This window comes from Kwoniella dejecticola, chromosome 1, assembly GCF_000512565.2.
Source record: "Kwoniella dejecticola CBS 10117 chromosome 1, complete sequence".
Lineage (NCBI taxonomy): Eukaryota > Fungi > Basidiomycota > Tremellomycetes > Tremellales > Cryptococcaceae > Kwoniella > Kwoniella dejecticola.
The window spans coordinates 3,520,095-3,547,227 of record NC_089301.1 but is presented as its reverse complement, the minus strand read 5'-3'; the positions used below and the strand labels follow the sequence as shown (position 1 = coordinate 3,547,227).

General features: G+C 48.5%; 11 protein-coding genes across 11 annotated transcripts; 6 read left to right on the top strand and 5 right to left on the bottom strand.

Moving 5' to 3' along the window:
- Positions 1-607: 607 nt before the first annotated feature.
- I303_101306 (uncharacterized protein) lies at positions 608-2,285 on the top strand (the record flags this gene model as incomplete). Its single annotated transcript, XM_018404675.1, has 5 exons — positions 608-823; positions 901-955; positions 1,027-1,155; positions 1,275-2,156; positions 2,245-2,285. 5 exons carry the CDS (start codon positions 608-610, stop codon positions 2,283-2,285), a joined length of 1,323 nt encoding a protein of 440 aa, XP_018267329.1.
- Positions 2,286-4,386: 2,101 nt separating this feature from the next.
- Positions 4,387-6,116, top strand: I303_101305 (uncharacterized protein; the record flags this gene model as incomplete). Its single annotated transcript, XM_018404674.1, has 10 exons — positions 4,387-4,556; positions 4,674-4,755; positions 4,825-4,863; positions 4,954-5,062; positions 5,141-5,167; positions 5,234-5,319; positions 5,390-5,428; positions 5,496-5,679; positions 5,801-5,856; positions 5,958-6,116. 10 exons carry the CDS (start codon positions 4,387-4,389, stop codon positions 6,114-6,116), a joined length of 951 nt encoding a protein of 316 aa, XP_018267328.1.
- A 305-nt stretch (positions 6,117-6,421) lies between these two features.
- I303_101304 (uncharacterized protein) lies at positions 6,422-7,468 on the bottom strand (the record flags this gene model as incomplete). Its single annotated transcript, XM_018404673.1, has 4 exons — positions 6,422-6,846; positions 7,045-7,188; positions 7,307-7,368; positions 7,431-7,468. 4 exons carry the CDS (start codon positions 7,466-7,468, stop codon positions 6,422-6,424), a joined length of 669 nt encoding a protein of 222 aa, XP_018267327.1.
- An 867-nt stretch (positions 7,469-8,335) lies between these two features.
- On the top strand, positions 8,336-9,216 carry I303_101303 (uncharacterized protein; the record flags this gene model as incomplete). The annotated part of the gene is made up of 5 exons (XM_018404672.2): positions 8,336-8,663; positions 8,873-8,900; positions 8,978-9,000; positions 9,098-9,119; positions 9,180-9,216. 5 exons carry the CDS (start codon positions 8,336-8,338, stop codon positions 9,214-9,216), a joined length of 438 nt encoding a protein of 145 aa, XP_018267326.2.
- Positions 9,217-9,464: 248 nt separating this feature from the next.
- I303_101302 (uncharacterized protein) lies at positions 9,465-11,094 on the bottom strand (the record flags this gene model as incomplete). The annotated part of the gene is made up of 5 exons (XM_018404671.2): positions 9,465-10,405; positions 10,479-10,594; positions 10,674-10,727; positions 10,803-10,870; positions 10,954-11,094. The coding sequence occupies 5 exons, from the start codon at positions 11,092-11,094 to the stop codon at positions 9,465-9,467; spliced, it is 1,320 nt and encodes a 439-aa protein (XP_018267325.2).
- Positions 11,095-11,635: 541 nt separating this feature from the next.
- On the bottom strand, positions 11,636-12,274 carry I303_101301 (uncharacterized protein; the record flags this gene model as incomplete). Its single annotated transcript, XM_018404670.1, has 4 exons — positions 11,636-11,704; positions 11,786-11,889; positions 11,982-12,036; positions 12,179-12,274. The coding sequence occupies 4 exons, from the start codon at positions 12,272-12,274 to the stop codon at positions 11,636-11,638; spliced, it is 324 nt and encodes a 107-aa protein (XP_018267324.1).
- Positions 12,275-12,749: 475 nt separating this feature from the next.
- I303_101300 (uncharacterized protein) lies at positions 12,750-13,506 on the top strand (the record flags this gene model as incomplete). Its single annotated transcript, XM_018404669.1, has 5 exons — positions 12,750-12,911; positions 13,027-13,048; positions 13,165-13,245; positions 13,323-13,336; positions 13,474-13,506. 5 exons carry the CDS (start codon positions 12,750-12,752, stop codon positions 13,504-13,506), a joined length of 312 nt encoding a protein of 103 aa, XP_018267323.1.
- Positions 13,507-13,993: 487 nt separating this feature from the next.
- On the top strand, positions 13,994-15,262 carry I303_101299 (uncharacterized protein; the record flags this gene model as incomplete). The annotated part of the gene is made up of 2 exons (XM_018404668.1): positions 13,994-14,219; positions 14,310-15,262. The coding sequence occupies 2 exons, from the start codon at positions 13,994-13,996 to the stop codon at positions 15,260-15,262; spliced, it is 1,179 nt and encodes a 392-aa protein (XP_018267322.1).
- A 71-nt stretch (positions 15,263-15,333) lies between these two features.
- On the bottom strand, positions 15,334-18,814 carry I303_101298 (uncharacterized protein; the record flags this gene model as incomplete). The annotated part of the gene is made up of 13 exons (XM_065968314.1): positions 15,334-15,380; positions 15,442-15,565; positions 15,681-15,987; positions 16,060-16,233; positions 16,333-16,425; positions 16,497-16,657; positions 16,719-16,802; positions 16,875-16,899; positions 16,970-17,097; positions 17,166-17,291; positions 17,372-17,995; positions 18,077-18,445; positions 18,530-18,814. The coding sequence occupies 13 exons, from the start codon at positions 18,812-18,814 to the stop codon at positions 15,334-15,336; spliced, it is 2,547 nt and encodes an 848-aa protein (XP_065824386.1).
- Positions 18,815-20,027: 1,213 nt separating this feature from the next.
- Positions 20,028-21,446, top strand: I303_101297 (uncharacterized protein; the record flags this gene model as incomplete). The annotated part of the gene is made up of 5 exons (XM_065968313.1): positions 20,028-20,189; positions 20,282-20,354; positions 20,538-20,792; positions 20,900-21,267; positions 21,396-21,446. The coding sequence occupies 5 exons, from the start codon at positions 20,028-20,030 to the stop codon at positions 21,444-21,446; spliced, it is 909 nt and encodes a 302-aa protein (XP_065824385.1).
- A 431-nt stretch (positions 21,447-21,877) lies between these two features.
- On the bottom strand, positions 21,878-27,002 carry I303_101296 (uncharacterized protein; the record flags this gene model as incomplete). The annotated part of the gene is made up of 7 exons (XM_065968312.1): positions 21,878-22,202; positions 22,275-22,863; positions 22,920-23,159; positions 23,221-23,375; positions 23,451-23,796; positions 23,855-25,393; positions 25,451-27,002. The coding sequence occupies 7 exons, from the start codon at positions 27,000-27,002 to the stop codon at positions 21,878-21,880; spliced, it is 4,746 nt and encodes a 1,581-aa protein (XP_065824384.1).
- Between the last annotated feature and the right edge of the window lie 131 nt (positions 27,003-27,133).

Here is a 27,133-nt window from a genome sequence, read left to right as displayed (position 1 = left end):
AGTGAGTGAGCAAGGCGAGACAGTCAGTATGTCACTATAATTATGCAATTTCTGGCAAGAGCGAATGAGGTGCACAGTACACAGCTTGGGGGTTTCGTGAATGATCTGTTGCTCGGGAGACGGGTCAGAGTAAGGTCCGCACTCACCTGGAATAGAAAGAGAAAGACGTGACACTCGGACCTCTTGCTGTCGCTGTGTATTGGATCGTCAGTGCTGATGGAGTCGCTTTGATATCGGACAGGTGTCTGCGTGAGTGTAGGAGGTTTTGGGGAAAGGTTGGGAGTCGTATATCTACCAGTAGAATGGATGATGAGCAGGTGAACAGATGACTCTATTCGTCGGGTTGACGACTGTCTGAGTACCCAGTGCTCCGTATCTGAGCCGTTGAATGGCGATGACACACTTCCCCTTGGAGCCTATTTACCCGGCGGCGTCAACCATTGGCAACTATCAGCCAGCATCACGTGGTTCGTCACGCCAGTCAATATCAGGCTGCCTCTCGTGAATCAACATGACGTTCCTTTCTTGACGAGTTTCAGCACGTTGAACGACATCTTGACAGCGACATCCGATACTTGAGGTACAAGCAAGACAGATATCGTCCATCATGGCACTACCATACGACGGAACTCCACCACCATCATCGCCTCCTCGCGAAGATGAAAACCCAGCACTCGATCGTCCATTGGACGACTACACACCCGCTATTCCGGACCATGTTCAAAGTCTCATGGGTCGGATGTCGAGGGGCAAAGTTTATCTCCTGGAGGAGTCCCCTGCTATACTGCATTTGGATGGTCAAGAGAAACTACGTAGAGATCCTGTACGTCAGCTTCATATTCTATGTCCTGTAATAACGGTAACGAAGCTGATCTCATCGGCTTGCTTCATGCAATTCAGAGGATAGCTGCTTTAGCGCATCAATTGGATAAACAAGATCCAACTGGCTGGCTGGGTATGTCGTTCATCTTCTTCCTCTCGCATACCAATATTGTTACGAATCAAGCTTATACCCATTCCGCGCAGAGGCAATCTCATCCTCCGCGCCATCACCTATCAAGCCTAATGCGCTATACGTGCGATCCGACCTCATACAGCATTTATCGACCAGTAAGGTATTCTCGTGGACATCAGGCTTAGGAGCAGGTGTAATGGGTGAGTCATCGCTTCTTCACTTCACTTCACTTCATATCGCATCGCCTTCGGAGAAGACGCGCGCGTTGTGGTGCGTCGTAATAACAATTTCACCTCGGGGATTGATCTTCAAAACATAGGAATCGAATGGTTGAACGATACAACCCTCCACCTGATCTTCCCCACCGCCGCCGCCGCTTTACTGGGTCTCACAGTCCTGAGTAAAGCAGGCTTCGACCCTGCTGAAGGCGACGATCCCTTACTCGAGCGCGCAGCCCACTCCGTCCCTTTCTCCCTCTTACCTCTCGCAGAGCCCGAGCCCGTCCCCTCTCTCGAAGGGCAAGAACTCCTCGGTGAGTCGTCTGCACCCAAAGGGGAAGAAGGAGTGAGGCGTAAGGGACGAGGAACGTTCGGATCCGCCAGTCGATCAGGAGCATTCGACTTAGAACCCCTTGTCTCGTCCAGAGAAGGACAGGGGTTGAGCGAGATCAAATTGGCTGAAGGCGTTGATCCGCATAGCAGGATCGCGATTCGTTATGCCATAGAAGCGGATCAGGAGTTGAGGAAACAGGCGAAACAGTCAGAATGGTATAAACGCCATGGAAGGACTGCGGGCAAAGAAACTTCCTCAAGAGCACGTACTGTCAATGGGACTGGTAATGAGGATGAGGGGTATAGTTTAGCAGGGAGAAATGGGGGAGAAGGTAGGGATTTTGCGAAAAGGTTAGGAAGAGGAAGGAGGGAACCGTATGGGGAAAGGCCGAATGATAGAGATAGGAATAGAGGAAAAGGAAGAGGTAGAAGGACAGAAGAAGACTTGGATAAGGATTTAGAGAATTTTGCGAGGCGGCGGGGGGCGGGCGAAGAGGGTGTGATTGACGAGGATGTCGATATGGATATGGGAACAGGAGAGGAGCAGGAAAGGCATGATAGGCGGCGAAATAGGGAAGGGCGTAGAGGAGGGAGAGGACGAGGTGGAGGAGGTGGAAGGGGCGGAGGAAATAAAGAGGATCTAGATAGAGGTGAGTTTACTTGACTTGATTCCCCTCGACAGCAACGTGTTTTGCAATAATGAAGCGAAATTGCTAATCGGCCACTTTCTGATCACAGAACTAGACGAGCTTTTTGCGAGCAGATCGACGACAACATAAATATCCACTAATGTACACTCAGATCACACGATAGCGTAATTGTGGCATGTGACACCTTTGCATATCTCCTTGTGACAGCCTGTTTGAACTGGCGCATACCGGTCTCCCTTACACATCTTGTCGCGCTTTCATTACTGGGATCACTCAATCCTTCCATTCGCCTTAGAAGATTTGCAATTGAATACTTTCAGACTTTTCAATGAGTTCGAAGTATCCGGATTACGGCGACCTCATCTTCAGATGCGCTGTCTGATGGGCGATGAGTGCTCCAAGAGTGGGGTAAGCGATGATTACTCGACGAGCCATCGTAATTGATCTCACACTTGATGGTTGTATGTTGGCTTGTGTGTGCATAAGAGCGCGATGTGTACTAAAGAGCCCGTCGAGTGGAGGACCATTCCATTGAGCAGAATAACGTTGAGAATCTAACACAAAACCCAGCAAGTCGGCTGCTCACGTGGTGAACTAAAATAATTGTGCAGCGAATAGACACGCAATAAGTCGATTGTTTCCGTACACACTACCATCACCCTGATCCAACGGAGACTTCTCTCGAAGCAAATCCAGCTTAAGGAACAAAGGAACCAAGGCCAAGCATTAGTCCCAAATCAAGATGCTCAGTCTGACGACCAAAGGATCTACGAGATCTAGATCCAAGCGTAGGAACGATCTAGGGAGTGTGGTGGTAGAGCTCGAACCTCATAAATGTGTGTGTGTGTGTGGAAAGCTTAAGCCAGAGCTACGAGATACCGTGATTAACCTTATCTTGGGGCGTTGTCAAGTTGCTATGATCTACACTATCCAGCGCCTTGGAACCCATCGATCACCTAGCGATTCGGATTTCTGATAGATACTGGACTGGGCGGAAAGGCGATGGCGGATTATTCTACCAGATGAAATGGGGCGAGCAATTTGAAGATTCATCCGGAACATCTTGCAATTCGAACGAAAAGTCAGACCTCTGTTTTGATTATCGCTGATATTGCATCACAGCATCAGCTTCCTTTGCAACGTTGGACAATCGCGCGATAGTCTAGATCCAACGATCTGTCACCGAGCTCAATACCAAGTAGGATAGATGTTGATATCGCCGCTCGCACTGGCCGACTTACATCATACATAATACAGTAGGAAGACTTCGGAGGTATATTGCGAGTGGGCACCATGTTGTATGTGATCTTCTGCACGACGCCCAGTCCCATACCCTCGCCCTTACCCATCAAAGGACATCTTGAAGTTGATGTTCTTTTCTTTCAATATCCTTCCCATACCACGCACACAAACCCTCACTCCTGACATGGCACGGCACCATGCCCTTAACCCCTTACGCCCTTATCTATCTTTCACCATCAATCAGCTTTAAATCGCTTTAGACCCTAGATCCACTGTAAATTTACCCATAAAATAAGCATAGACCGTTGATCTGTGGCGTCTGCCATTGCCTTTACCTTGCCTTAGCCTTAGCTTTGGCTTCAGCTTCAGCCTTAGCGCAAGTGCAGGTTTACGGTTAATTTACTGCACTACGCGCACTACTTGATCCGATTTAGAACATTCATCAATCCATCAAAGCCTGAGCGTGAGCTACTGTTTCCGTAAAGTCATTTGGCTTATCCAATGTTTCGCGAATTGTAGTTGCTCAGAGGTCTGCGATTCTCTTCCTGCGGCATCGTGATTTTCACAAGTGGGGAAGCTCTCGAGCGAATGGCTTGGCGAACGAGCTTGAGAAGGTATAAAAGGGCTCAACGAGGAAGCAGCATAAAGAATGAAACGCACTCCAACTTCCTTTCCTACCAACTCTAATTGCAGCTTCGGTCTGAAATTTGGATTCTGGATTTCTAACCGATCTCTTCCTGTTCTTCTTGACGACCATCAGAGCAACTTCTTCCTTCGACAGAACCTCAATCCGAGTTCATCCTTTCCATTGCTCAAATTGAAGAATACGTGAGTATCCACTGTACACCTATAAGAGCCTTCTTCTTGCTCTGTTGTTTCTCTTCTTCCCGTCTTCAATCGGCACTACCAACAGCAATCTAGCTGATCGACTTTCATCTACACCCATCGACTTCATCGCTCAATTGCAATTGCCATAGTACACGTAGCGATGCCATACACCGGACCTCTCAACAACCCGCCCGCCACTGGCGAAGCCCCTTTCTGGGAATACGGCTATGTCCCGTCCTTGGCGATGGGGATCGTAGGTTGTGTGACCTTTTTGTTGGTCGGTGGTGGGCAGCTTTGGTGGTTCGTCAAGAAAAGAGGGACTCGAAGTGTGTAAGTATGGTGATTTCCCGTCATATACCTCTTCATCAATCATTTTCAGCGGACCATTCTGCACTCTAGAAAGTCATCGCGGTCGTACTGGCTGATTTTTTCTGCTACTATATACAGCCACGGCTTGCTCTTCTTCGCTTGTATCACGGAAGGTCTGGGATATGGCGCTCGACTCTATACTCATGATCATCATTTCAGCGTAAGTACCACATCTCGCACACCTCGCCTCTGCCGCAGAAAGCTGATTGGCATGATCAAAAATCGTTAGGGAATGTCGTTCTTGCTCGGTATCTCACTCATCCAGGTGGTCAGTAAGGATCTCCTTCACGAGGCGCAACAATGTCTGATATATTCAATGATAAAGAAGCCAGCTGATATGAAGAGTGCTTCACTGTAGGCTACCATTTTGATCTCTGCTTCGATCTACAAGTCTATCCAGAGAGGTCTCAAGTACATGCCCAATGGGGACAAACTTTCTCCAATGAGAATTAGATCAATGTTGACTGGTGAGCGGAGCCACTCCTCGAAGCTACAGCAAAGTATTTCAAGCTATTTGTCTGACACTGCTTCCTCCTTCTGAATAGTTTTCATCATCCTTGATGTCGTTTGGGGTGAGTTCTCACACCAAGCTATTTTCAACCTGAAGAAAGCCTGCTAATATGGGTGCAACGTGGCAGTGATGATGCAGATTGCCGGACAATATTTCTGGGCGTCTGCGCAAGCAGCTGAGATCGTAGATGATACTCCAATGTTCGCTTTGGGCGTGAGTGTTCATACCGCAACGCATTTCAATGTGTCTCGATGACTGATAGATTCGTGCTGTTTTCTGACAGACATCTACACTGATCTTCTTGGCTGGAAACGTCCTTCAAGTGAGTTCGGCAGGTCGCTTTGCTTCAATTTTCCGTTTGATGGTTGGAGGCTGATATGAGATGGTAGGCCGTTACAACCATTATTATCTTTGTATTCTGCTACGTCATCATGAAACGATCAGCCCAAGTCCTCGCTGTAACTTCGCCAGAGACGGTCGTACCGCACATCAAGCCCCTCATGGCTCAGATCATGATTAGTCTCGGTCTGTTCTTCGTTAGGCTGATCATGAGGATCGCTGAAGGTGCTCAAGGTGAGTTATGACTCACTTTTTCGCTGCTCTATTCGTGTATCATACGAAGAGATCTGGACGTCGGGTCTGCGTGAGATCCAGTTGAGTTGACGGGTTGGCTGATTTGTGATATGATTGGTAGGCGCTTATGAGAATGCTGCGACCCATGAGATCTACTTTGGCATCTTCGAATACCTCGTAAGTAGCCTCGTCTTCTCACGTCGCGTGATCCATGTGACACACCTTGAACAATAATATTGATTGACTGATACTTGACTCTGTCGATTATCGTACCACAGCCTATCTTTGCGATTATTGTACTTTGGGCCTCTCGACCATTGTACAAATTCATCTTCCCTCTCGGCCACCCACGATACCACTCCCAAACTCATGCTTACGATGCTACTACGTCCGACGCTGGTGGAAGCAATGCGGCCGAGCACGGTGTCAAGGCTTAGGCAGGCTGTTTCTTCTCAAATGTCGAATTGTAGATACAGGAAATACTTGTGCATAAATAGCAACGATGATGAACACTGGCAGAGGGTAAAAGGGATCACACTTAATGGCTCGGAATTGGCAGCAGAGGAGATGATATGAGAGGATATGATATTGCTTATGAGGATTATTAATGGTATATACACTTCGAATGTCGAATGCATACGATACTTGAAACTCTGAGAGCACCAGAACAGTAAATACTGTACAGTATCGTACGAGTAGTGTACAGTACGAAAGTGGACTGCGCAAGTCAGTCGGGAGAGGATTATCCGATACTGGCGAAAGAGTTCGACATAGACCCTGGGCCTTCTAGACTATCGCCATCGATGAAAGAGACACTCGTCCTTCTTGGACCCAGTTGAGGAAGAGGATGGCCCTCCTCATGCTCATCGTCGGATGTATCTGCATGAGCATTGGTCAGAATCGGAGTCATCGGTGTGATCTCGGCTCTCCTGAAGATCGACTCCGATTGACTACCTCGCGATGTCCGTCTGGCGCGAGAAGCCCGTCTTCGGCTCTCGATCTGGGCATCTTTCGCCTCCTTGACTCCGGTTGTGTACACACTTTGTCGCCCGGTCTTTTGTTGTATTTCCACCCGTAGCCTTCGTTCCATAGAGCCCGGTTCTTCAGCGCTTCTTGGTTGAGCAGAGTAGGGTGCTCTAGCGTAACTGATTGTCGGAAGGAGGGAGTCTTCCAGCGTAGTCAGTCCAAGCCATTCGCATCCGCTCCTCCGATGGTACGATGATTTTTGGGATCATAGTGGATTGCCAGACATGTGTCAGAAACTCACAAATGCCCTGTCAACCGCCCAATCGTAAACTTTACAAGCCAAATCCTTCTTCCCTTCCCGACTGATATGCGCTGTAGCCGCGGACCGCTGCAGCTCACTCTCTTTCAAAGTCACTACAGACGCTTCTAGAGTCCTGTCGACATCTTTCAGGATAGCACGAGCATCGTGAAATTTCTGTTTGATATTCTGTTGCAGCAGAGTCCCATCTCGCTCCTCAGCAGCAGTCAAGCAGGTAAGTGCAGCTGCGGAGCGTTGTTGGAGGTATCTCTCTAGGGACTCGGTCTTCCGGTCTCAAGCTATTGTTGATCGGAATAGCCTCTTGCATGCCCTGTATTAAGGGCAGATGGGTGCCGCACGTACGGATCGTATATCTCGTTCCGTCCCTCTGCGATAGAGTGACAGCGTATGAAAGGTTGTGAGGGCTATCAGCACGCATGTAATCCTCGACAGTATCGGTAGGTCGCAGAAAACAATCTGGGAATACTCCGCCGCCTCGTGATGAGATTTGGGTGGTGGTGGCATTGTTGCTGTTGCTGAAGTGGCATTCTTCGAAGATGGGTATTCTGGTCCATCTCGCTGAAGGACGATTGTCGGATATTGCAAATCTATTGTTTCCGAGCTGTTCTATCAGGGAGCTACGCCTTGCACGGTTTTCCGTGGGGAGGTAAACAGAAAGATGCAGGAGCGAGTCAGAATCTTAGACACTCTGGACGGGCGTCGATCTTGTTTATATGTACCTTCCTCGCAGACGGGTTCCGAGGGTTGAAAGCGGACTGCTGATTTAGGGCGACCCGCGCTCAACGATATTATTTGTCAACATCCTTTCGGAGAAGAATCCATCTTCATCGCCTTGTCCCGGCTCCGCTATGGGCCAAGGTCCGGCCTCGAATATTGGGGTGGGCCGAAGATCATCCGTTCCTTTCATTCTCCTTTCACATTATAGTCCCCCACTCTAACTCGTCCGCCGTGCGGGAGTTGACTTACGAAAGCGAAAGGAGGACCAGTAATTCCGAGCTGCGAAAGAGATAGTAATACCCATGTCCGATGATCATGAGAAGACTTTCAACTTCGTGTCCGCTTCACCTCCTTTGCTACCATCCATCCGTTCGCATGCTTATTCATATTGAAATGCACGATGCACGAATAACTATCCGTACCAGGGCATCTCGGTCAAAGTCCTCGCCACAATGCCACATTTCCCCAGAATTGCCGAAATTTGATTCCGTCATCCTTCTCTACGGTGGACGATGAGCTTCAGCCAGTCTCATCGCTGTTATTGCATCAGTAACTTAGTGGTATCGTGAGTTAACAAGCGTAGCATAAACAGCAGTAGCATTATTATCATTCCCTTTGTCAACAAGCACAGTCATATACAGCACACGGTACACGATGAGCGTCCTCAAATCCGCCCCTTTACGCGCTATACCAAGAAAAAGCATACCGTCACTATCGATAAGGAGCTACGCCTCAATCCCAAAACCTTCAGATCCAGTCCCTTCCAAACAACCCTCATCATCTACTACTCCAACATTGCAACAATCGCCCAACGTGCCCTCGACATGGTCGACGGGGCAAAACCCGAAACCCCACGCATACGACAACCAGCGATTCGAGCAGACCGCGCTTCAGTTCCAGCCTAATCCCCAGTCGGCGATGGGGATGGTGAATAAGGATCCGGTCAGGTTGGTCAATGGTAGAAGAGCGGTTTGCGATGGTGGTGAGTCGAGTCGATCCGATCTATTTGGATGAAACTGTCTATAGCCTTTCAGCTGTGGCGGAAGGTGGGCAGACCTGGAACATTGAAGCTGTAAGGAGAATGGAATATAAGAGGAAGTTGGGGAAAAGTGATACTAGACTTGGGACATGACGAGCCGGGGCTGCGGATAAAGCATAAAAAGGATATGCTAATCTGAAATGATTCACTAGGTATGGGAGCTCTGGGACATCCAAAAGTGTAAGTTCCTGTCGTACCTCTAGCCACGAGTAAACCCCTTCGGCAGGACACGATAGCTGATTGCACTGAATTTGCAGATACATCAACCTCGACAAGCCAGGTTAGTCCCCCATTCAAAATTTTTAAATCATCTTATCATCTTCGGCGATACAAGGGAAGGAAATATTAGCTGACATAGATGTTCTTGCGACTTGCAGGACCAAAAGTATGCGGATACTGGTCAGTCACAGCATCATATATTCCCATGACTTCAATGATGCTGATTTTTGACACTTGCAGTGGTATGAAGTTCGAGCAAGCACATCACGAGCACTAGATTTTAGACTGAGGTCGGGAGTTTGCAGTATGGACATGTATGCATTATGTGAGATTAGTCACACATCGGCTGGCTGTTGACACTGAACCATGCGAATCTTCACAAGCGGAGGATGAAGAACTGCAAGTAGTATTGACAAAGGCGAGCAAGCTATAGACGTAACGCATAGCCTGATTCGCTACAATACGACAACACGACAATACGTTAATACGACTTCTGGTTCGACTTGATCGCGGCATCACGTATCATCAGACCCAATTCCACATCTGCGTGTCCTGCATCTGGAAACCATCCTTCCCTGGTTGGGTATAATCGCACACCGCCAAAACATGTTTTCCCTCGCCTGACCTAATCCCAGTCCGGAAAGATCTTCCACTTCTCTCGCACTCTCGCTGGAGAGATTCAAACCACTTAGTCGAATCTGGATCTATACCCCAGAATTCAGCTTGAGAATATTTGGCGCCTGTTTCATGATTGATCTTATCTAATTCAGCGACCATCGATCCAATCTGATCAGATTGGACATCATCAATCTTTGTGATCAAGAATTTCTCGCCCAGGTAGAAGCTCTCAAGCGCGAAAAGAACAATCGATTCTTCCTCGTCATTCCCGTCTTTTGTCTTCTTGATGCTCTTGATACCCAGCGGATATTGTTCTGCCCGGATCTTGGTTGCCCACTCAGGACGAGGATCGACGAATGACGCTCGTGTGCCTATATATGTCAACGCGCCGGCCGTGGTTGGATCTTGGGTGAATATGGTCTTTGGCGAGTCACCTGCCCTCTGAATGCTCTTGTAAATTGAGTCATGCAGTGTAGCTTTGACTTCATCCATTTTTTTCAAGTGAATCGTGTTCCACTGATATTCTTCTGGCTCATTCTGGCTGTTGACACTCGCAGGAGGGAGAAGGTCGAAGGTACAGACGCGATTCCAATCTGCATGGTAATTGTACCCCGTTCCGTCTACGTTACCGATCGTGCACCTCTCGTAGAATGATGGGTCAATGTCTGCCCACAAGGTAGCAGCAATGGGCGAAGGGATTTGCTGAGCCAAGTGATCTGGAATAGCGGGAGGCGGGCTTCCCCATTCAATAGGGAAAGGCGGGATGTGCGAGGGTGGATCACCGGGCGAAGAGGGATTGAGCAGTGTATAGTGGAGCAGTTTCATCAGATGAGTGGCGTAGCCTCTTCCTGTTTCCGCACCAGTGAGCGAAGGATCGTCAATTAGCAAATCAGTGGCGCATGGAGGGTGAGGGATACCTACTTCGGTGTGCAAGGGGGGTGACAACAGCCGTAATATTGTAAAATATCCCTTGCTCAATTCTCTCGTCGGTTGCCCCGGAAGTCGATTTGGGCTTGTAGAGAGCGCTATGTCGATGTCTGACATGAAAAGCAAGGTGGTCAGACGGGAAGAGCAACACGAGGTGCTGAGTTGGAGCTTCAGTCGCGAAACACTCACGTCTCAGCGAAAGAAAGAGGCTCGCCATCGAAATCATCCTTTCTGACTAGGACCCTGTTCAACATTTTGCGCTCATCAATACATCATTCCCTCCGGTCTACCGCTCTGATTGCCTGAAAGGATTCGTACCATTTCAAGCTCATCCCGTCTTGATACCACTCAGATCTTGCCTCTTTCTCGTAGAACTCGTCAAATTGCTACGTCAGATAATCCCAGGCAGCTCAGCAATGGTGGCCAGAACAAGCAAGGATTGTACTCATCGAGCATAGACAATGCTTACCTTTCGGTTCATGCCCTTTCGCCAAGATGGGATCTCCCATGTTGCGTCAATATGCTTTTTCGCCTGTTTCGTTGAAGCAACTCGGATGGTGTATTCTGTGGGGTCGAGGTAATCTGCTGTATCAACTGCTGATTGGGACATCCTCCGTTGACTGGACTGTTAAGCTATATGTTTCGCACGGTCAGACAGCCGAAAAGGAAAATACGTATCGATATAGAAAGATGAAGAGAATCAGTATGGTAGTTGTCCTGCAACCCTTAAGTATGCTTTCGATACGAGGTCAGTCTCTTTTTCGACACCTAAAATCGTCTTCTCGTCCAATGAAAGGATGACCGGATAAAGTTAGCCCTGAACCTGTGTGTCTCGAAATACAGGGAGTGAGGGCAGAAGGCTAAAGCCTGAGGAGGTATTGAGGTCTCTGGTAGAGAATGACAAAGGGTATTGGGTCTGGACTTGATTGACTACATGCATAAGAAACCCTTCTTGCCTTCGTTCGTCTCATATCCGTCTACTTATCTCGACCCAAAAACTTTCATCTGATCCTGGTTGATCCTCATAGGATCATTTCCTATGCGGCAGCTGAGTTATACTACACATCAGCCTCACAGCACATATATAGATGATCGATTGCTTTTCGTGGCATCCAGCCAAGAAGCGAATATCTAGATGACCTGATGACGGATCAAAGGAACTTACCCTCGAGTTCAGCGAGGTATTTCTTGGACTCGTCGTCATTTTGCTTTTGGAGGACCTGAATTGATACAACAATTCATCGTAAGCTCCTTTCAGTCGTATTTCTGCATTTGAGGCAGAGTGATATCTCCAGACTCACAGCTTTGAGCAATTCGACGTATTTCTTCTTGGCATCGTCCTTGGAAGTGCCCTCGAGTTCCTTCCAAGCCTTGTATTTGGCTTTACCGACAAAGTCGAACATACCTTTGAGGCTCAAAAAGTCAATTCTGCTCTTCGCATTAAATCAACCCGGAAGGAAGCTGACGAGATGCCTCATCATTGTTTCATAGACTCACCTGGAGCGGGTCCAGATACATCGCCTTCGTTAGCTTGTTTGAAAGCTCCGTAGAACTGTAATAAAGCCCCATAATTAGCGATCCGCGTAAATGAGTCCTCCCAGTTGCCTCATGGATTGTGTGAACGGACAGAAAGGATAATTGGATGTACGCGAATGTCGGCAGGGGCTGGGAAGCCACCCTTTCCAGAGACTCACAGCGAGTTTGTCTTCTTGAGTAGGTTGAACAGGTCCGTCCTTTGGAAGGCCTTGAACGATAGCTACTGCTTTGTCAAATTGAGCTTGGACAGACATCTTGATGCGTTATGTATGTTGATCTACTTAGGTTTGATGGAAGAGCAGATGAAGGATGAGGAATGTAGATGATGTGATGAGATAAACCCAAAACACGTTGAGTGCGAGACATGAGACATCCGATATCTCTAGGAACGGGTATGCGTAGAAACCGGTGGGGAAGTGGATATGACGATAGCATGCCTATTTCTCTGATTTATTGCCAAGGGTTAGGCAAACTCAAGCAGATTTAGGTGCCCCGGCTAAATTACGGAATTGGTCCGATGATCTTCGATATAGAGTTGATGACTGACGTCAGTCATCGTCGAATTAGCATGGGAAATGGTGAACGTCCAATCAGTTGATTCCTTTACATACTCCCTCAACAGTCATCTACCTTTACGACATCATCTATATCTATATCTTGTAGCTCTCTAACACCCAGTAATCAGCACTGTATCACTCTTATCCAACAGCTCACAACATACCCAGCATAATGTTCCCCAGCACGATCGCCCTCAGACAAAGCGCTTCCGCCCTCCGACAACCAGTCGCTAGAGCCGCTTTCAGACCTCAAGGCTCAATTGGGTCCACTGGATTGGGTATTGCCGGTAGACGATGGAACACCCAAGAACAACGAGGTGGTAAATCCAAACTTGTGAGTATGCATGTTATATGATTATTCCACGCTCGGCGTCCCACTCAATTGGCACTGAGCAGTCAGGCGCGTCTTTCTGAGGATCGCGTGCAGCTGACATTTATTGCTTGTCTAGATCTTCCGATTCGGTCTTCGAGGTAAGCAGTCATGCCATCCATCCTCTTTTCCGCTCAATCCGATGCTCTCCGTCGTCCCGATCTCAGCGAGAGGTAGATTAACGAGCCTTGGCTGACGCGCATTATCGGGCCTGCAGATATTCCCGTCGAGCTTTACCCTATGGCATTCGTAGTCGGTGCCGCTTGTGTTGGTGCAGGCTTCGCTGTTGGACGACATTGTGAGCGACATTCCTTCCATGAGTACCCTCGGAATCGGTCGTATGCTAACGTATTGATCCTTGACTTACGTCAATAGTCTACCTCGACGGTGTAAGTTCTTTTCCTTCCCTTCCCTTCCCCTCTCCTTGCATGACGCGTATAAACGGCTTTTAATCTCCAGTTATCCTTGACCCAGCCTTCAAATCGGTCGCTATCTGCTAGCGTAGCTGACAATCTTGTCTCTTTAGCTCCGAGTCGGCCCAACAGGTAAGAAAGAATAGACCAGCCCTCACAAATCGATAACGCAGCATGGGAGAAGTAAACTGAAAGCAAATGGAACGGAACCAAAGAAATATGCATCAAACTCAAATTTGAGATAGTGACCAACATGAAGCCAACAGCAGGACAACGTATGATAGTATACATGATCACTGATACCTTGGCTTGATGTGGCTGACGATATAACGTGTACCAATGGCGCTGACGTGTTGCGGATTGACGTTCCTTTCTGAATCGAAGTCAAACGCTGTAACCTGCAATACAAAGGATTTTCATCGCTCAAAAGATGCACATGCAAAATGACGTGGGTGGAATAACGAGCGGCAACTATATATATGCTCATCACATCCGAACAAGATGCCAGAGTTGACGCCATTGAAAATCCTTTTGACCTAACCTGACCTGACCGATCTGAGTAGCAACTTATATAGGTCTTGAGGCTCAATTGACGGGATTTGAACATCATCAATCATCAATCGTTAATTCAATATGACGTCCAGATTCGGATACGCCTACATCCCACGTATTGATCCCAGCGATAAATCCATCGAAGCCGCCGCTTTCAATGCAATGCGAGAAGACGAGCGAGAGTTGCGCGACGAGATTCAGATGAAGGCGAAGGGCAAAGCCAAGGATATTGACGATCGAAACCATTTCAACCAAAATAATCGAGATGGCAAATTAGGTGTAGGTGCACTATCCTCACTCGAGCATGGTAAGTCTACCTCACCTCAACTTCATTTGTATTTGTGCCCTTCGCTTTTCAATGGTTTGGCAACAATGCTGAGACTCACACCAATATCAGAAATAGATGAAGAAGAACCGCACGATGGCCCAGATCTGGTCACTGGTCCCATCGAAATTCGTTCTCCTGAAGAAATCGCCGATCTGTCCAAAGAAGAGACATCTCACTTTATTTCTGTCCTACAGAACGATAAGATCCGATTGACCAATCTGATTACCCAGAATCAGAATACCAATCCCGACGAAAAGGTCGCTCAGTTGATCAAGGCGCAAACAGAGTTGGTAGAGTATAAGCAGAAACTCCAAAGAACCAGAATGCATAATCGGCAGATCAGTGCAAGGTTGAAAACCCTGCAAAAGGAATACGATGCATTGCACGAACAAAAACGAGAACTCGGACAAGGCGAATTCCATCATGCCAGGGGAGCTGGAGGTAGTGCGAATATAGATGGGGAGTTGATAATGCTCTTAGCTCTCAGATTAGCTGAATTGCCCTCCTTCCCATGGTTGGGAGATGAGAATGAAGACGAAAACGGGCACGGAAATGAGGTGAAAGAAATCGCTGCTGCGTTGCTAGATGAGGTTGATCGAGCTAATGATCCGCTAAACAATGAGGAAGTCTATTTTGATGTGGGTTTCGAAGTTAATTTGGCGAGAAGAAGGGTGGAGTGGGGTGAAGAGAGGGAAAAGAGGTTGTTCAACCTGGAAGGGATTATCCAAATTCTGCTTAATAGGGTAGAGAACCTCGAGAAGGAGAAGGTGCGGAGAAGCAGCGAATGGAGAAATGCCCAAGAAGATGAGACAATGTTCAATGACATGTCGGAACTTACTGTCTTTGAGAACGAGGACGTCGATGACGACGACCAAGGCTTGGAAGTCTCCAGCAAAGGTCAGTCTTCAGAATCAAACATCGCCAATACGAGTAGGAATGATCTCGCAGCCAGACTGAACGATGTAGAGGGGCAATTCCAAGATCTCACAGACCGACTCGGGAAGGTGGAAGGTGGCACCTAATAGCATCCATAATGACAGTGTAGTATTTGTTATGTACATCAATGCAGATGACGATGTATCGACGTGCCAACCTAATCTGCGAATTGGCTTTCTATACTACTCATGATGTTCAAGAAGTCTAGGTACACAGAGTGTGACATCAGCATCTGATTCAACACCTCAGGGGGACGTGAGCTCACCTAGTAGATACGCTGCTATACCCTGTACATTCGGATCCGCCTGTTCCTGCGACGGCATAGCATCCAGCAACGTGACAGCTACGACCCTGATCTTCGTGACCAAAGACGGCCCGTTTGCCGCGAGCTATATCGATTCACAGGGTCGATGATTTTAATTAGCGACTTTGAAAACACTTCCTTCGAAGCTCGAAATTTCGGATTCCAAGGGATGGTCAGAGGCGAAGAATGGCTTGACTTACAGCTTGAATGGGAATACCATGTACCGCCTTAAACAAATCCTGATATACTGTATGTCTCCAATCGACATTCTCCCCCAGATCAGCAGCGACCAGCTCGGCCGCATTCCTACTCGGTGTGCCCACTTGTCCGCTCCGGTTCAAAAGATCTTCCCGGTGCAAGATCAGCCTTAGTCGAGTCATAGCTAAGGTGACGTGGATGTTGGCTTTGAGGACGAGGTAGCCGTCTTTGGCTGTTTCAGATGACATGGGATCGGAGAAGAATAGGTCAAGTTCATCTCGGATCGCTTCTTCCCATCCTGGTGCAGGACTACGTGTGATGAACACTCGTTAGCGGACGAAGTGCTAGATTGCCGTTGAGGAGGGGGGCAGGATGACTCACATGATGTCGCCTGATCCGACTTCTAATTGGAAAGGTCTAGGTAGCTTGTCCGCGATAACCTTGACGCGATGCTGGAGCTGTCGTACCTGGCGCAAAGCCGACAACAACTCTTCTGGGTCTTTCGGCGGTCGTCTTCTGATATCTCGCTCATGTACCAAAATATCACCGAGAATGCTGCATACACTCCACGCGAATCAGCTTTCAAAGTTCAATAGACACAGTATCCTTGTCGCCTTGTCGACGGACGATATGCACAGACAGTGAAACACGTACGTGACTATCCGGGTCAGGATGTTGAAACCCGATATCAATGGGACCGGTATCGAATTGGGCAGATAGCCTTGCTTAGTTATCGATTTATCATCCCTATCATACTCATCAGCTTTGCCAAATGCCGCGACCATGCTGTTTAAAAAACACGTATCAAGCGGACTCACAACTCGGTAGGAAAATTAGTCGCTTCCGGACCAAGAAATTCATCTGGTCGAAGTAAGACTGGTTTCGCCCTTGCTACAGCTTCGAACTTGTCTGCGTTGTATATCAGGAACCAGGCTCGACGACGGCGTTCAGACTCTATAGGGTCTAATCCGTAGTATGTCTGGTCCGAAATTGTCAGTATACGTCAGTCGTGCAATCAAGAGCACGCGAAAACGACTCACGTCTTCTCGATGTAGACCTAAGCTTATAGCGAGATATTGCGCTTCACCGAAAGCTGCTGCTTCCAATCCGACATTTCCATGTTTCTATAACCAGTATTATGTCCATTGATCAGCAAACTGCGATCGCTCTAATGCTCCGCCCCAGCCGGAACTCACATTGTGTATGATGAAGATCATATACCTGACACAGTGATGTAATCAGCAAAAACGCCCAGATCTGATAGACGTCCGACGAAAGATACTCGACTCACTTGATGCAGATCAACTCAAGATTCGGATTGTCCATCTCCCTTCGTATCACCGCATAACAAGCTTTCAGGCATTTATCCGATAATTTCCTGACGTTCTCGGCAGACATGCCAAAATACGATTTCGGTACCTAACCCAAAACAGAAGGTTCGTGATAAGTATGGAAAACGACTTAACTCCAAGAAGGGTCAGACATACATGTATGAGCGTCGTTGCTATCATCCCCATGATCAAGGCGAAGAACATCGGTCTTCGTTCTTCCTCGTGCGTGGACAAGTCGATCATAAACGATGGACGATGGATCACCGGTATAATACAATGCACCTAGTTCGTGTCGTGAGTCGTCAGCCGAGAAGCCTATCATTGATATACTCGACAGTTATGGTTGGAGCGAGGGCACTCACATGATCAAACCATAATCGTATCGTATTCATAGCCATCTCTCTAGGTAAGACCGATTCGATAGATGTTGACGGAGGGACTGACGCTTCTGAGAGAGCCACAGAAGGTGATACCTCATTATTCGGCGAAGTGGAATTCACCCCTGCAGCACCAGGAGCAGGAGCAGAATTGACGAAATCCTGAGAAGCGACCGAGGGTAATGATGCTGGACCAGTATTCGAGCTTGGACCGCCACCATATGAGTGTGAGTTTGAGTGTGAATGGATCTGATGAGGTGGAATTGTAGGATTATGAGATGCATGAGGTGCGGGGTAGGAGAAGCTGTGTGAGTGTGATGTGCTCGATGATGGCGGCTGAGGCGGATGATGCTGTTGCGAAGGGTGCGAATTTGCAAAATCCGGTGGAGAAGGATAATAAGGTCTCGGAGAATCGGTCGGGGGGATAAGCGGATGAGAGTTCTGGTGATATAGTTGTGGTATTGGGATGTACGCGGAAGAAGAGGAAGAGGGAGGCCGATCGGTATAGGGATGAGAGTTGCGCTGTAAGGGCTGCTGTTGATATGAAGGTCTTTGCGATAAAGGAGGCGCTGGAGGTGCTGAGGGCGGCGGAGGAGGATCGCGGGAGGTCTGTACATAAATACATTGTTAGTGTTTGATAACACCGGATTGACTATTACAACGCAGACGGAAAATGGTAAGCGGGCTCACTTGGGGATACTGCTGATTCCCGTTAGGCATAAAGCCGTTGCCGGAAGAGTGAAATACGTCCTCATTGGCATAGCTGTCCCTTCTATCACCGCCTACAAAGCTATCTCTGCGGGGCGGCCCGTTGAAGCTGTCCCTCCTCGTACCTGCTCCGTCGTTGAAGCTTTCTCTCCTCTCGGAGCTGTCTTCCTCAGAATCGCTCGAGGCACCCCCTGTGCCCGGTCTGACTTGTCCCGGTGCCCATGCATCACCCCCTTGGGACTGCCGCCTAGCCCGTTGCTCCTCTGCTAGTCTTTCCACGACCCGATTTTTTCGTCCTCGTCTTTTCCGTTGATACAGATACGAGCAGTCCAAGCTCCATTCGCGACAATGCTGACAAGTTGCATCAGTATTAGCACTTTGCACTCTCATGCTCGATGCCGGAACCAGGATCGACATTTGGAAGGAGGGGCTCACCTCGCACGGTATAACAGCAGTCGCTTCCAGACCCAGCTCAATGACTGTCGGCCTCCCCGCACATTTTAGCTTTCGAGTACGACAAGCATCGCAACTTGGGGGCTGCCTCTTATTCAGCGCCTCTACTACGCTAGCTACATTGGTTTGCGCATCGGTATTCTGATGTTGGCCCTGTGATGGTCCCGCTATATTCTTGCTGACTACGAAGACATGTTGGGGTGCGCCGGTAATTGATGGCGATGGTCGACGAGCGACATGAGGCGACACCGACGCGACTCTTGGCATTTTGACGTGCGATGTTCAGCTTGCTTCTGATTATTTGGCAAGAGTTTTGTTATCTCGGTCGAATGATGGAGATTTGTTTCTTTAGATCGAGGAAGGAGTTGTAGGATGTATCGATGAAGTGGATACGGCTAGAGCGGAGGGTCCGTTTCATCGAACGGCTGAGACTGTTTCAAATGGATCTTGGTAGACTAGCATCGATGGATCTCGATACTACCTGAGGTCGAGTCAACGGAAATTCTATGGAGAAGTAGAAGAATATGCTTAATCTCGCTACGCACTATACTCGTAGCCAACTCCTGAGCAATGTTCGGGATGACTTGGAAATCGAGGTGTTGGGTGGTGGTGGTCAGATGATCATATGACTTTTGACGTTTTCGACCGGCATTCGGTCCCTGGATCCCGCTAGATGGCGTTCCTACAAACTACCAGACGGTGCTCACGGAAGATCATTAAGCACAGTCGGAAGAGAAATGTGCTGTTCGTGTTCCTGTCTTCCTGTTTTGCTGTCTTCTTGCTTTTGCTCTTCGACTTCTGTTGTGATGATCAGGTCATCCTCCATGTTTGACAGTGTGGGGCGAGTCTGGGCCCCTTCGTCTGCATTTGCCCAATCTGTGCGGTTATCCTGGGCTGGGAGGAAGAGGGTCAAATGACGTACGGTGACTCTTTATGCCGAGATTCGGCCGATTAACTTCCGGCTGTCATCTCCGTACGGACCTAGATATCAGCGTGGTCGTTTTCGTTTTCACCGTGACGTCCGGAAAAAGCGCACAGCTGCCTTGTTGAAATCGGTGCCACTCTCCAATGCCATCCCCAGACCCCTCCTTTGGATTGCCTCATCTGACAGGAAAGGACGTTTATGCGATCCGCAATCTCTATCTCAACGGCAGCCTTTCACAAGTATTGTTGAGAGATCGGGGTATCAACAAGCTACAGAGTGAACTAGTCCATGTGTATGCGCAGTTCCGTAACTATCAATTGTACGAATACCTCCACTTTTGGGGCTATGGACTCCGCGGAATCCGGTCCGTAGATTCAGATCAGATCCAGATGTGACTCGTCGGCGTTTTCGTTATCTGTCGCCATCGACGTCAACAAGATATAAATAAATCCGACGTCCAAGTGCTATATGTACTATATGTTTCACCTTCACTCAGAACTGCCCCATCGAATTCACATTTGATCTACTCAGCAATTGACAACGAACAGTAAGACGATGACACGAACTATCAAATTAGCTGATGGAAAAGCCATCCCTGCTTTGCAATGGGGAAATGGATCCGGTGGATTGAACGGTAAACATGATCCAGCTTTGCAATATGGTATCACCGCTCTGAAGACTGGTGTGAAAGCTATTGACACTGCTGAGCTTTACAAGGTATGTCAAATCTTGACTGAATCTCTACGTTCAACGGTTAACCCGAATGGGTAGGCTGGATTGCTGACAGGCAAGGTGTCTTCGACTGGTAGACTGAGATCGCGACGGGAGAAGCTATCAAGCAAGTTGGTGCCAAGAAGGAAGATATCTGGGTCACCACCAAGAGTAAGTGTATTTGTCTATGTCAAGTGATTGTCTGTTTGTCAGCGTGATCATCCGTGCTGATAGCTTGAGCGTGGCTCGTCGACAGTCTCCGGCTCGCGTAAGTTGCCTAATTGTTGCGCTTGGCTTGGCTTGGCAAAACAAGAACTGGGAGAGATGCTGATGATCGCCGTTACGCTTCCGTAGACATCCCTACCACTGCTGAGAACCTGAAAGCCAACGTACAAGAACGAATCTCCAACTTGACCTTCAAGCCAGACCTCCTTCTCGTGCACAACCCCTTCGTCCCTGAGGAAGGCAAGATCGCCGAGTTCTGGACTCTCCTCGAAGACCTCGTGTTGGACGGTACCCTCGAAGGCGTCAGTCTCGGTGTCAGTAACTACCGACCTCAAGATCTCAAAGCAGTACTCGATGTTGCCAGGATCAAACCCGTTATCAACCGTGAGTCATCCTCTTCTTCCAACGTGAATGTGAACACGAACACGGCTACACGGAGACAATGGAATGTAAGCTGAAGAGGGTCCTGTCGGGACGGTTGGAATGTGCAGAACTCGAATACCACCCATACGTTTTGTCGCACTTACAGCCCGTCCTCGACATCCACGCGCAACACGGTATCGTCACCGAGGCTTATGGACCCTTGACTCCGCTCTTGAGACACCCTACAGGGGGACCTATCAAGCCTATCCTGGAGAGAATCGCAGCTAGGTTGACCAAAGAATTGGGTAAAGATGTCGATGCTGCTTCGGTATTGTTGTTGTGGACTATCAACAAGGGGATAGTCACCGTCACTACCTCGACCAACCCTAAGAACATCGAGAAGATCGTTTCGATCGAGGGGTTGCCAGATCTCTCGCCTGAAGAGGTCAAGGAGATCGAGGAGACCGGTAGAAAGATTTACTTTAGACATTACAAGGTGAGTCAGATAGTCTTAGCTCCATTCTACGTTCGCCGCATATGATGCATGATGCATGATGCATCGTGTGCCATGTGCCATGTGCAGCGTGGATCGTTTGAGGGAGTGAAGCTTACCAGTGATTGCAGGAACACATGACCAAGGATTTCCCTGAACCTGATCTTCCCTCTGACTTGTAAGGTAATGGGGATAGGCGGACGGACAAGTCGTGTCAAAAATATCAAATGTCAGAACAAAAGTTGAAGGGTATATAGATGTTATGGCAGAGATGCAGAAGAATCAGAGCATTTACCATAATAGTCAGTCGTCATGCTTGTTGACAGTTAGGCAGATCTCGTCCTGATCAAGCACGCTCACGTTACATCGATCGATCAATGGCTTCAATACTGCGAGCGATACTGTACTGTACTGTCGCTCGCAGTAGTACAGTACAGTGTCGCTCGATGCAAATTCGCATGTGTTAGGAAATAGCATATAGTCGTCTGTTTGGTCTGATACTATTTACAACAGAATACCCTTTGTCCTGATCAATACGTAAATACAATGAAGAGCGTCTCTCTTCGTCTCCATATTCTCTCTGACTCAGTGTTCAAGCAAGGCTCAGATTCTATCATTTCTTCAGTGCCGCTCTTATCAGCTCTTGCGCTTTTCGTCTCTCCCCGTCCTCGATGGAGATTCCATCTAATCGCTTCAATTTGGGACAAGTCGACATGACCAATCCCCTATAGACGAGTCGTTTCGAATACCATTCGTCCGGCAAGTTTTTTCTGAACCTACTGTCGTACGATGTCCACGTCGATGCCGATGCTGGTGTGCGATTTGCAATTTGCAAAGACGGATCAAGTGCTGATTGAGTGATCGACAGCGTCGATGTTGATGCTGATGAGGCGGGAAGAAGAAGTGGGAAGTAGTAAGATAACGTCGAAGGGTTCATCCTAAAAATACCAGAATGTAAATGACCGTCAATGAGGCATTGAGGATAATTGGTATACGGAAGAGAAACCCACCTGAAATCGATTTCTTCCAAATTACTCAAACCCTTCAAACCCTCTAAAACATTCTTACTGCCCAGTTCATCATTACCCAGCCGGCCTCCAACAAGGGTGACCTTCCTGACCCCACTCAAGCCTTTCAGTCCGTCAAGGTTGGCCAGGTGATTGTAATTCACATTAAGGACTTTCAAGTTCGGCAAGATCTTGCTGAAATTCGCTGGCCAACAAGTCATTTGGCAAGCCGCGATTTCGAGGTAAATCAACGAATAAAGAACGGAATGACCTAGTCCCTCAAAGAGGGTGTGCTTGTTGAAAGAGTTCCCGGAGAGGTATAATCTCTTGATGTTCTCTAAATCCTTGAATGTCAATGTCAAGGACGAGCCATTGCTTGATCGTTGGTTTCGTAAAGAGAGGTTCTCTAATCTGCCATTACCGCCCGATGTCGATCTTGAGAGATGAGTCAACTTGTTTCCGTCCGCGTAGAGGGTTCTGATTTTCGGAAAGAGCGATAAATCGAAATGATCGATATTGTTCTCGCTGAACCTCAATACTCGCATCGAGGTCATAGCTCGTGTAGGTGTCAGATGTTCAAGTTGATTTCCATCTATGACACAATTGTCAGCTCATTTGCAATAAATCAGGAGGGAATGCCCAACTGACCTAGATTCAGCGAGGCCACAGACGATAGCTTGTGTAAGTCTCTAATTGACTTGATATTGTTATTGCTCAGGTTCAAGGTCTCCATCTTCGACCACTTTGCATTGCTCAGATCTAGATTCTCAACTTGATTGTTCGCGCAAGAAAGCTTGATCAGGCAATCCATCTGCATGATACCCGATATGTCGGTGATCGAGTTGTTGTCCACCTTGAGCTCCCGGAGGTGTTTCAGGCATTCGAGTTCTGACAATACCGCTCGTCAGCATGACCGCCTCATATGGAAATGGCATGATTCTGGACTCACGAGACACGCTATCGAGTTGATTCCTGGAGATATCGAGATATTGTAAATTCCTCAGGTGATTGACCGAAGTCAGACTGGTTAGTTTGTTTCCAGCTACATGTAGATTCCGTATTGTCGAAGGTATACCACTGAGATAGGAGATTGCATTTTCGTCTCTGCAACACCCACATTAACTGATTGTATGCCACTTCTATCGGAGGAGATGGGTAAAAAGATCCTCAGTCACTTACAAATTCGCCTCGTCTAGAGCAGGCAAGAATTCCTTCAATCTAGCTACACTGTCCGCACCTTTACCCTTCAGATTGATGGACTTCAACTCCTCCCAATGAGCTTCAAAAGGGTGAACGTCCGTGATGAGCTCTACCAGCTTGTCGTGCGCCACTCCGAACGAACATTCAGTCAAGAAGGTTGCGTCTCCTGCATTTCTGGGAGTACGAGCTCCGAAAGATCTGCCACGGAAGGACTGTATAGGGACTGTTGACTCAGAGTCTGATGAGTGGACCGAAGAATTTCTTGAGGCTGGTCGATCGACACCACTTGCTCTAGATGGTTTCGAGGGAGTCTCGTCATCCAGACCTAGGAAGCTTACTCGTCAGTGGGCGCCACACAGATACCGCAGTATTTATGCACTCACTCATTTCTTCCATATCTTCTAGCAGGCCTTGAATACGTTTGGTTCTCGCAGATGGCAAGAAGCTCTTGCTATTTTCGCCGGGAGGAGCATTGTGGGAGCTTGAATCTTCATTGAACAGATCCATTTCTTCCGTGGTGGCAGTCCATCGAGTGGTGGCCGAGGCTTTGATCTCCACATCCAATCCAACAATCTTTCCATTTCGTTTACCGTCCGAGAAGCTGACTGATCGTTTACCGCTACTTCCAGGTGTTGCTCCTCTTGTTCCCGCAGGGGTCACTTCATCCGACCACCCGGCGCGTTTCTTGAATACACCAGCTGGAGTGAGTGCGTTGCGAAGTGCCGATCGAATAGGTTTCGGCGCATGAGCTGACGGTGCGGGCGTCATCACCGCCGGCGCTGAGACAGCATGGTCCATAACTGGTCGATGAGGTGACACGGTCAAAGATCGAGGTGAGGGAGCGGATGGTCGGACTGTGGGCATCTCAGTCGGTTGATCCGCTTCTGATGTCGATTCTGATTCTGATTCTGAGAACCCATCGTCTATTATTTGAGTTTGCTCCGCTTCGTGGATGATCATATCACCACTTTCCGACGTCGTAGTCGATGCCGAACTGATGCTGAACACTGATATTTCAGCTTGGTGTATAGTTTGGATCTGCGTTTGAGTATGCGTATGACCTGGGTTTTCAGGAAGTGATTCCATTCCTGCGAAGACATCGACCGATTCTTCGCTACCGCCCAATCTACTTTCTCCCGCTTCGTCTAGAGGAGCCAGTTCCTCTCGAACCCATCTCATACCTGCTCTATCGAATCTCATTTTACCAATTCGATCAGGGACAACTCCCTGAACATCATCAGGTCGGATCATTCTCATACCACTGCCGGGCACAGGGGGCTTGGTGGCTTTAGGTCCACGATGTTTGACGAAGGAAGTCGAAATTGCCGTTGAACCAGTAGCATAGGTGGAAGATGACATGTAGCGATTCAGATCATCAGCGTTGAATGGCGTTCCAGCTATCTGAGGATGCGCACCAGATTGATCGTGGCCGCTGGAAGCTGTTGACGCTCTGCTTGTAGGTCGTCTCTCCTCAAGCTGTTGTCTTGGTCTCGTCAAACTGTGCTGATGTACGGATTGAGGTTGTTCATCACCACTTCCGCTATCCGAGTCCATAACTCGTTTGATCTCTTCTGAAGCGCTTAATCGCCTTAACATTCTCCTTGGACTAGGGCCCGTCTTGCTTTTTGATTTGTTCTTCATTTTGCCGTAATCTTCTGCTTCTGCTTCCCACATTCTATTCTCATCTGACTCAGATAACACCCTTCGACCACCCATCGCGGGACTGCTTTCCATCCCTGAAGTTGTTTCCGAAATTTTTCGAGATTTGATACGCGCCATAATGTCTTCTGCTGCTCGAAGGTAACCGGAAGAGGTCGTTGATGGGTTTGATCGGTGAGTTGGTTTGTCGTTCGTCTGAAGGGGCATTGACTGATGGAGAGGAGGTGTAGGTGGTAAGTTGGCGTAATCAACTGTCGGGCCGTCTTCTATCAGAGCTGTCAGCGAGGTTGTCATATTCGTCTATGGAAAATAAGGCTTACCTATGACTTCCGCGTGGGTGTCACTTGCAGTCGTTGCGCTTCGACTAGCACTGGTCGTCGTCTCATCGGCCGTATCGCGTCCCCTTATCTTGTCCATCATTGCTCTTCCTTGAGCTCCCCAATCTCTCAGACCTGCACCGCGTTTCGGAGGCGAGACAGGCGACAGGCGGAGTCTTTTCGAAGATCTGGCGTCTGAGGACATACTTGAACCATGAGGTGTTGAGCCTGAGGCAGACGCGGAGGGCGAAGGCGAATTTTCAGCTGCGGGTGACCAATCTCTGACGTTTCTACCGCTTGGCAAGCTAGGTGGTGAAGGGGAAGGTTCGATTGCTATGCTGTCCACTAGCGCAGAAAGGTGTTCCCGAGTGTATGTATCGTATGTACTTCTGAATAATCGCAATGCTCCGTTGTTGGGAGGTGCATTTGACGCGCCTTGTCTCGAGGTAGAATGGATCTGGTCCAAAGCGGGTCTGCCTGATTTGATCTTCATTTTCAGGGTCGAATGAGAAGGACCTTCTCCGTTGGCATGATGGTGAGGATCGAATATGGATCTTTCCGAATCACCTTTGTCCGGCGAAATGTTCTCAGATGGATGGCGTGCGGCAGTGAAAGTGAAAGGGTAATCACCAGAAGCTCGCCTGTTAAAAGGTGATAGATCCGTTTCTACCTCCCCGGACTTCAACGTCAGCTCACCCAAGCGAGTCTTGGTAGTTCCATCTTGGCCTTGAGGCGCAGTGTAGAAATCGCCATCAGGAGGTATAGCCGAATCGTCCTCGTCATCTCGAACGAATGTGTTGTCCCGTATCAGGGAGTCTGGTTCTTCCACTACTTCTTGCTCGATGATATGCGATCGACCGATGGAACCGGTAGCAGACGAGATGGTGGTGCAGGATTCGTTTGATGAGGGGGTTACTGATTTGCTGAGTCGAGATGGATTTGCTGGCGCGTACGGATGAGACGTTCGACGAGCGTGCTGTTGAGCTGCCGGTATAGGTGTGGAGATTGCTGTAGAAGATCCTGCTATCGGTTCGAGTGCGGGCTGTTGCTCAGCGGACGCCGTCGGGGGAGAAGGAGGGTCAAACATCCTTTCTAATGGTAAAGCACCAAATATATCTTTTCCGCCTTTAGGACCCATCGGATTCCTAGCTAAATGCTGACCCCTGTTATCTTCGACTCCTTCCTTGACGACGCATGTCCCGCCAACAGCTTCTTGACCGGCACCGGATGATGATCGCGAAGAAGGGGGAGACAACAACCCATGCGAGGTATTCGAGGTGGATCGGGGCAAATGACCTTTTCCGTTCTCCACATGACCGGAAACGATTCTTTCCGGTTGCGAATTTGCGCTTGCACTTCTTGATGGAGGTAGTGGTCTGGCTGACGCTTGACCTAGCATCCGCAAAGACCCTCGTTTCGCCCTGACCGAATCCATGTTGATTGTTGCTTGAGGGATGGGCGGTAAAGCCACTGGCACGACTGGTGGTGAAGGTGAGCTTTCTGGCCATTCTTCAGCAAGCTCATCCGTATGCCAGCCCGGGATAGGGAATGACATTTCGGCGAGGAGATGTGCAGCTTGTGACGAGGTAAACTGTGAGATGGATAAGAGATGGAAGAAATGGTGTAATGTTGTTGTTGTTATTGTTGTTGTTTTTCTGTTTGGTGCCAGGGTTGAGCGACCCAAAG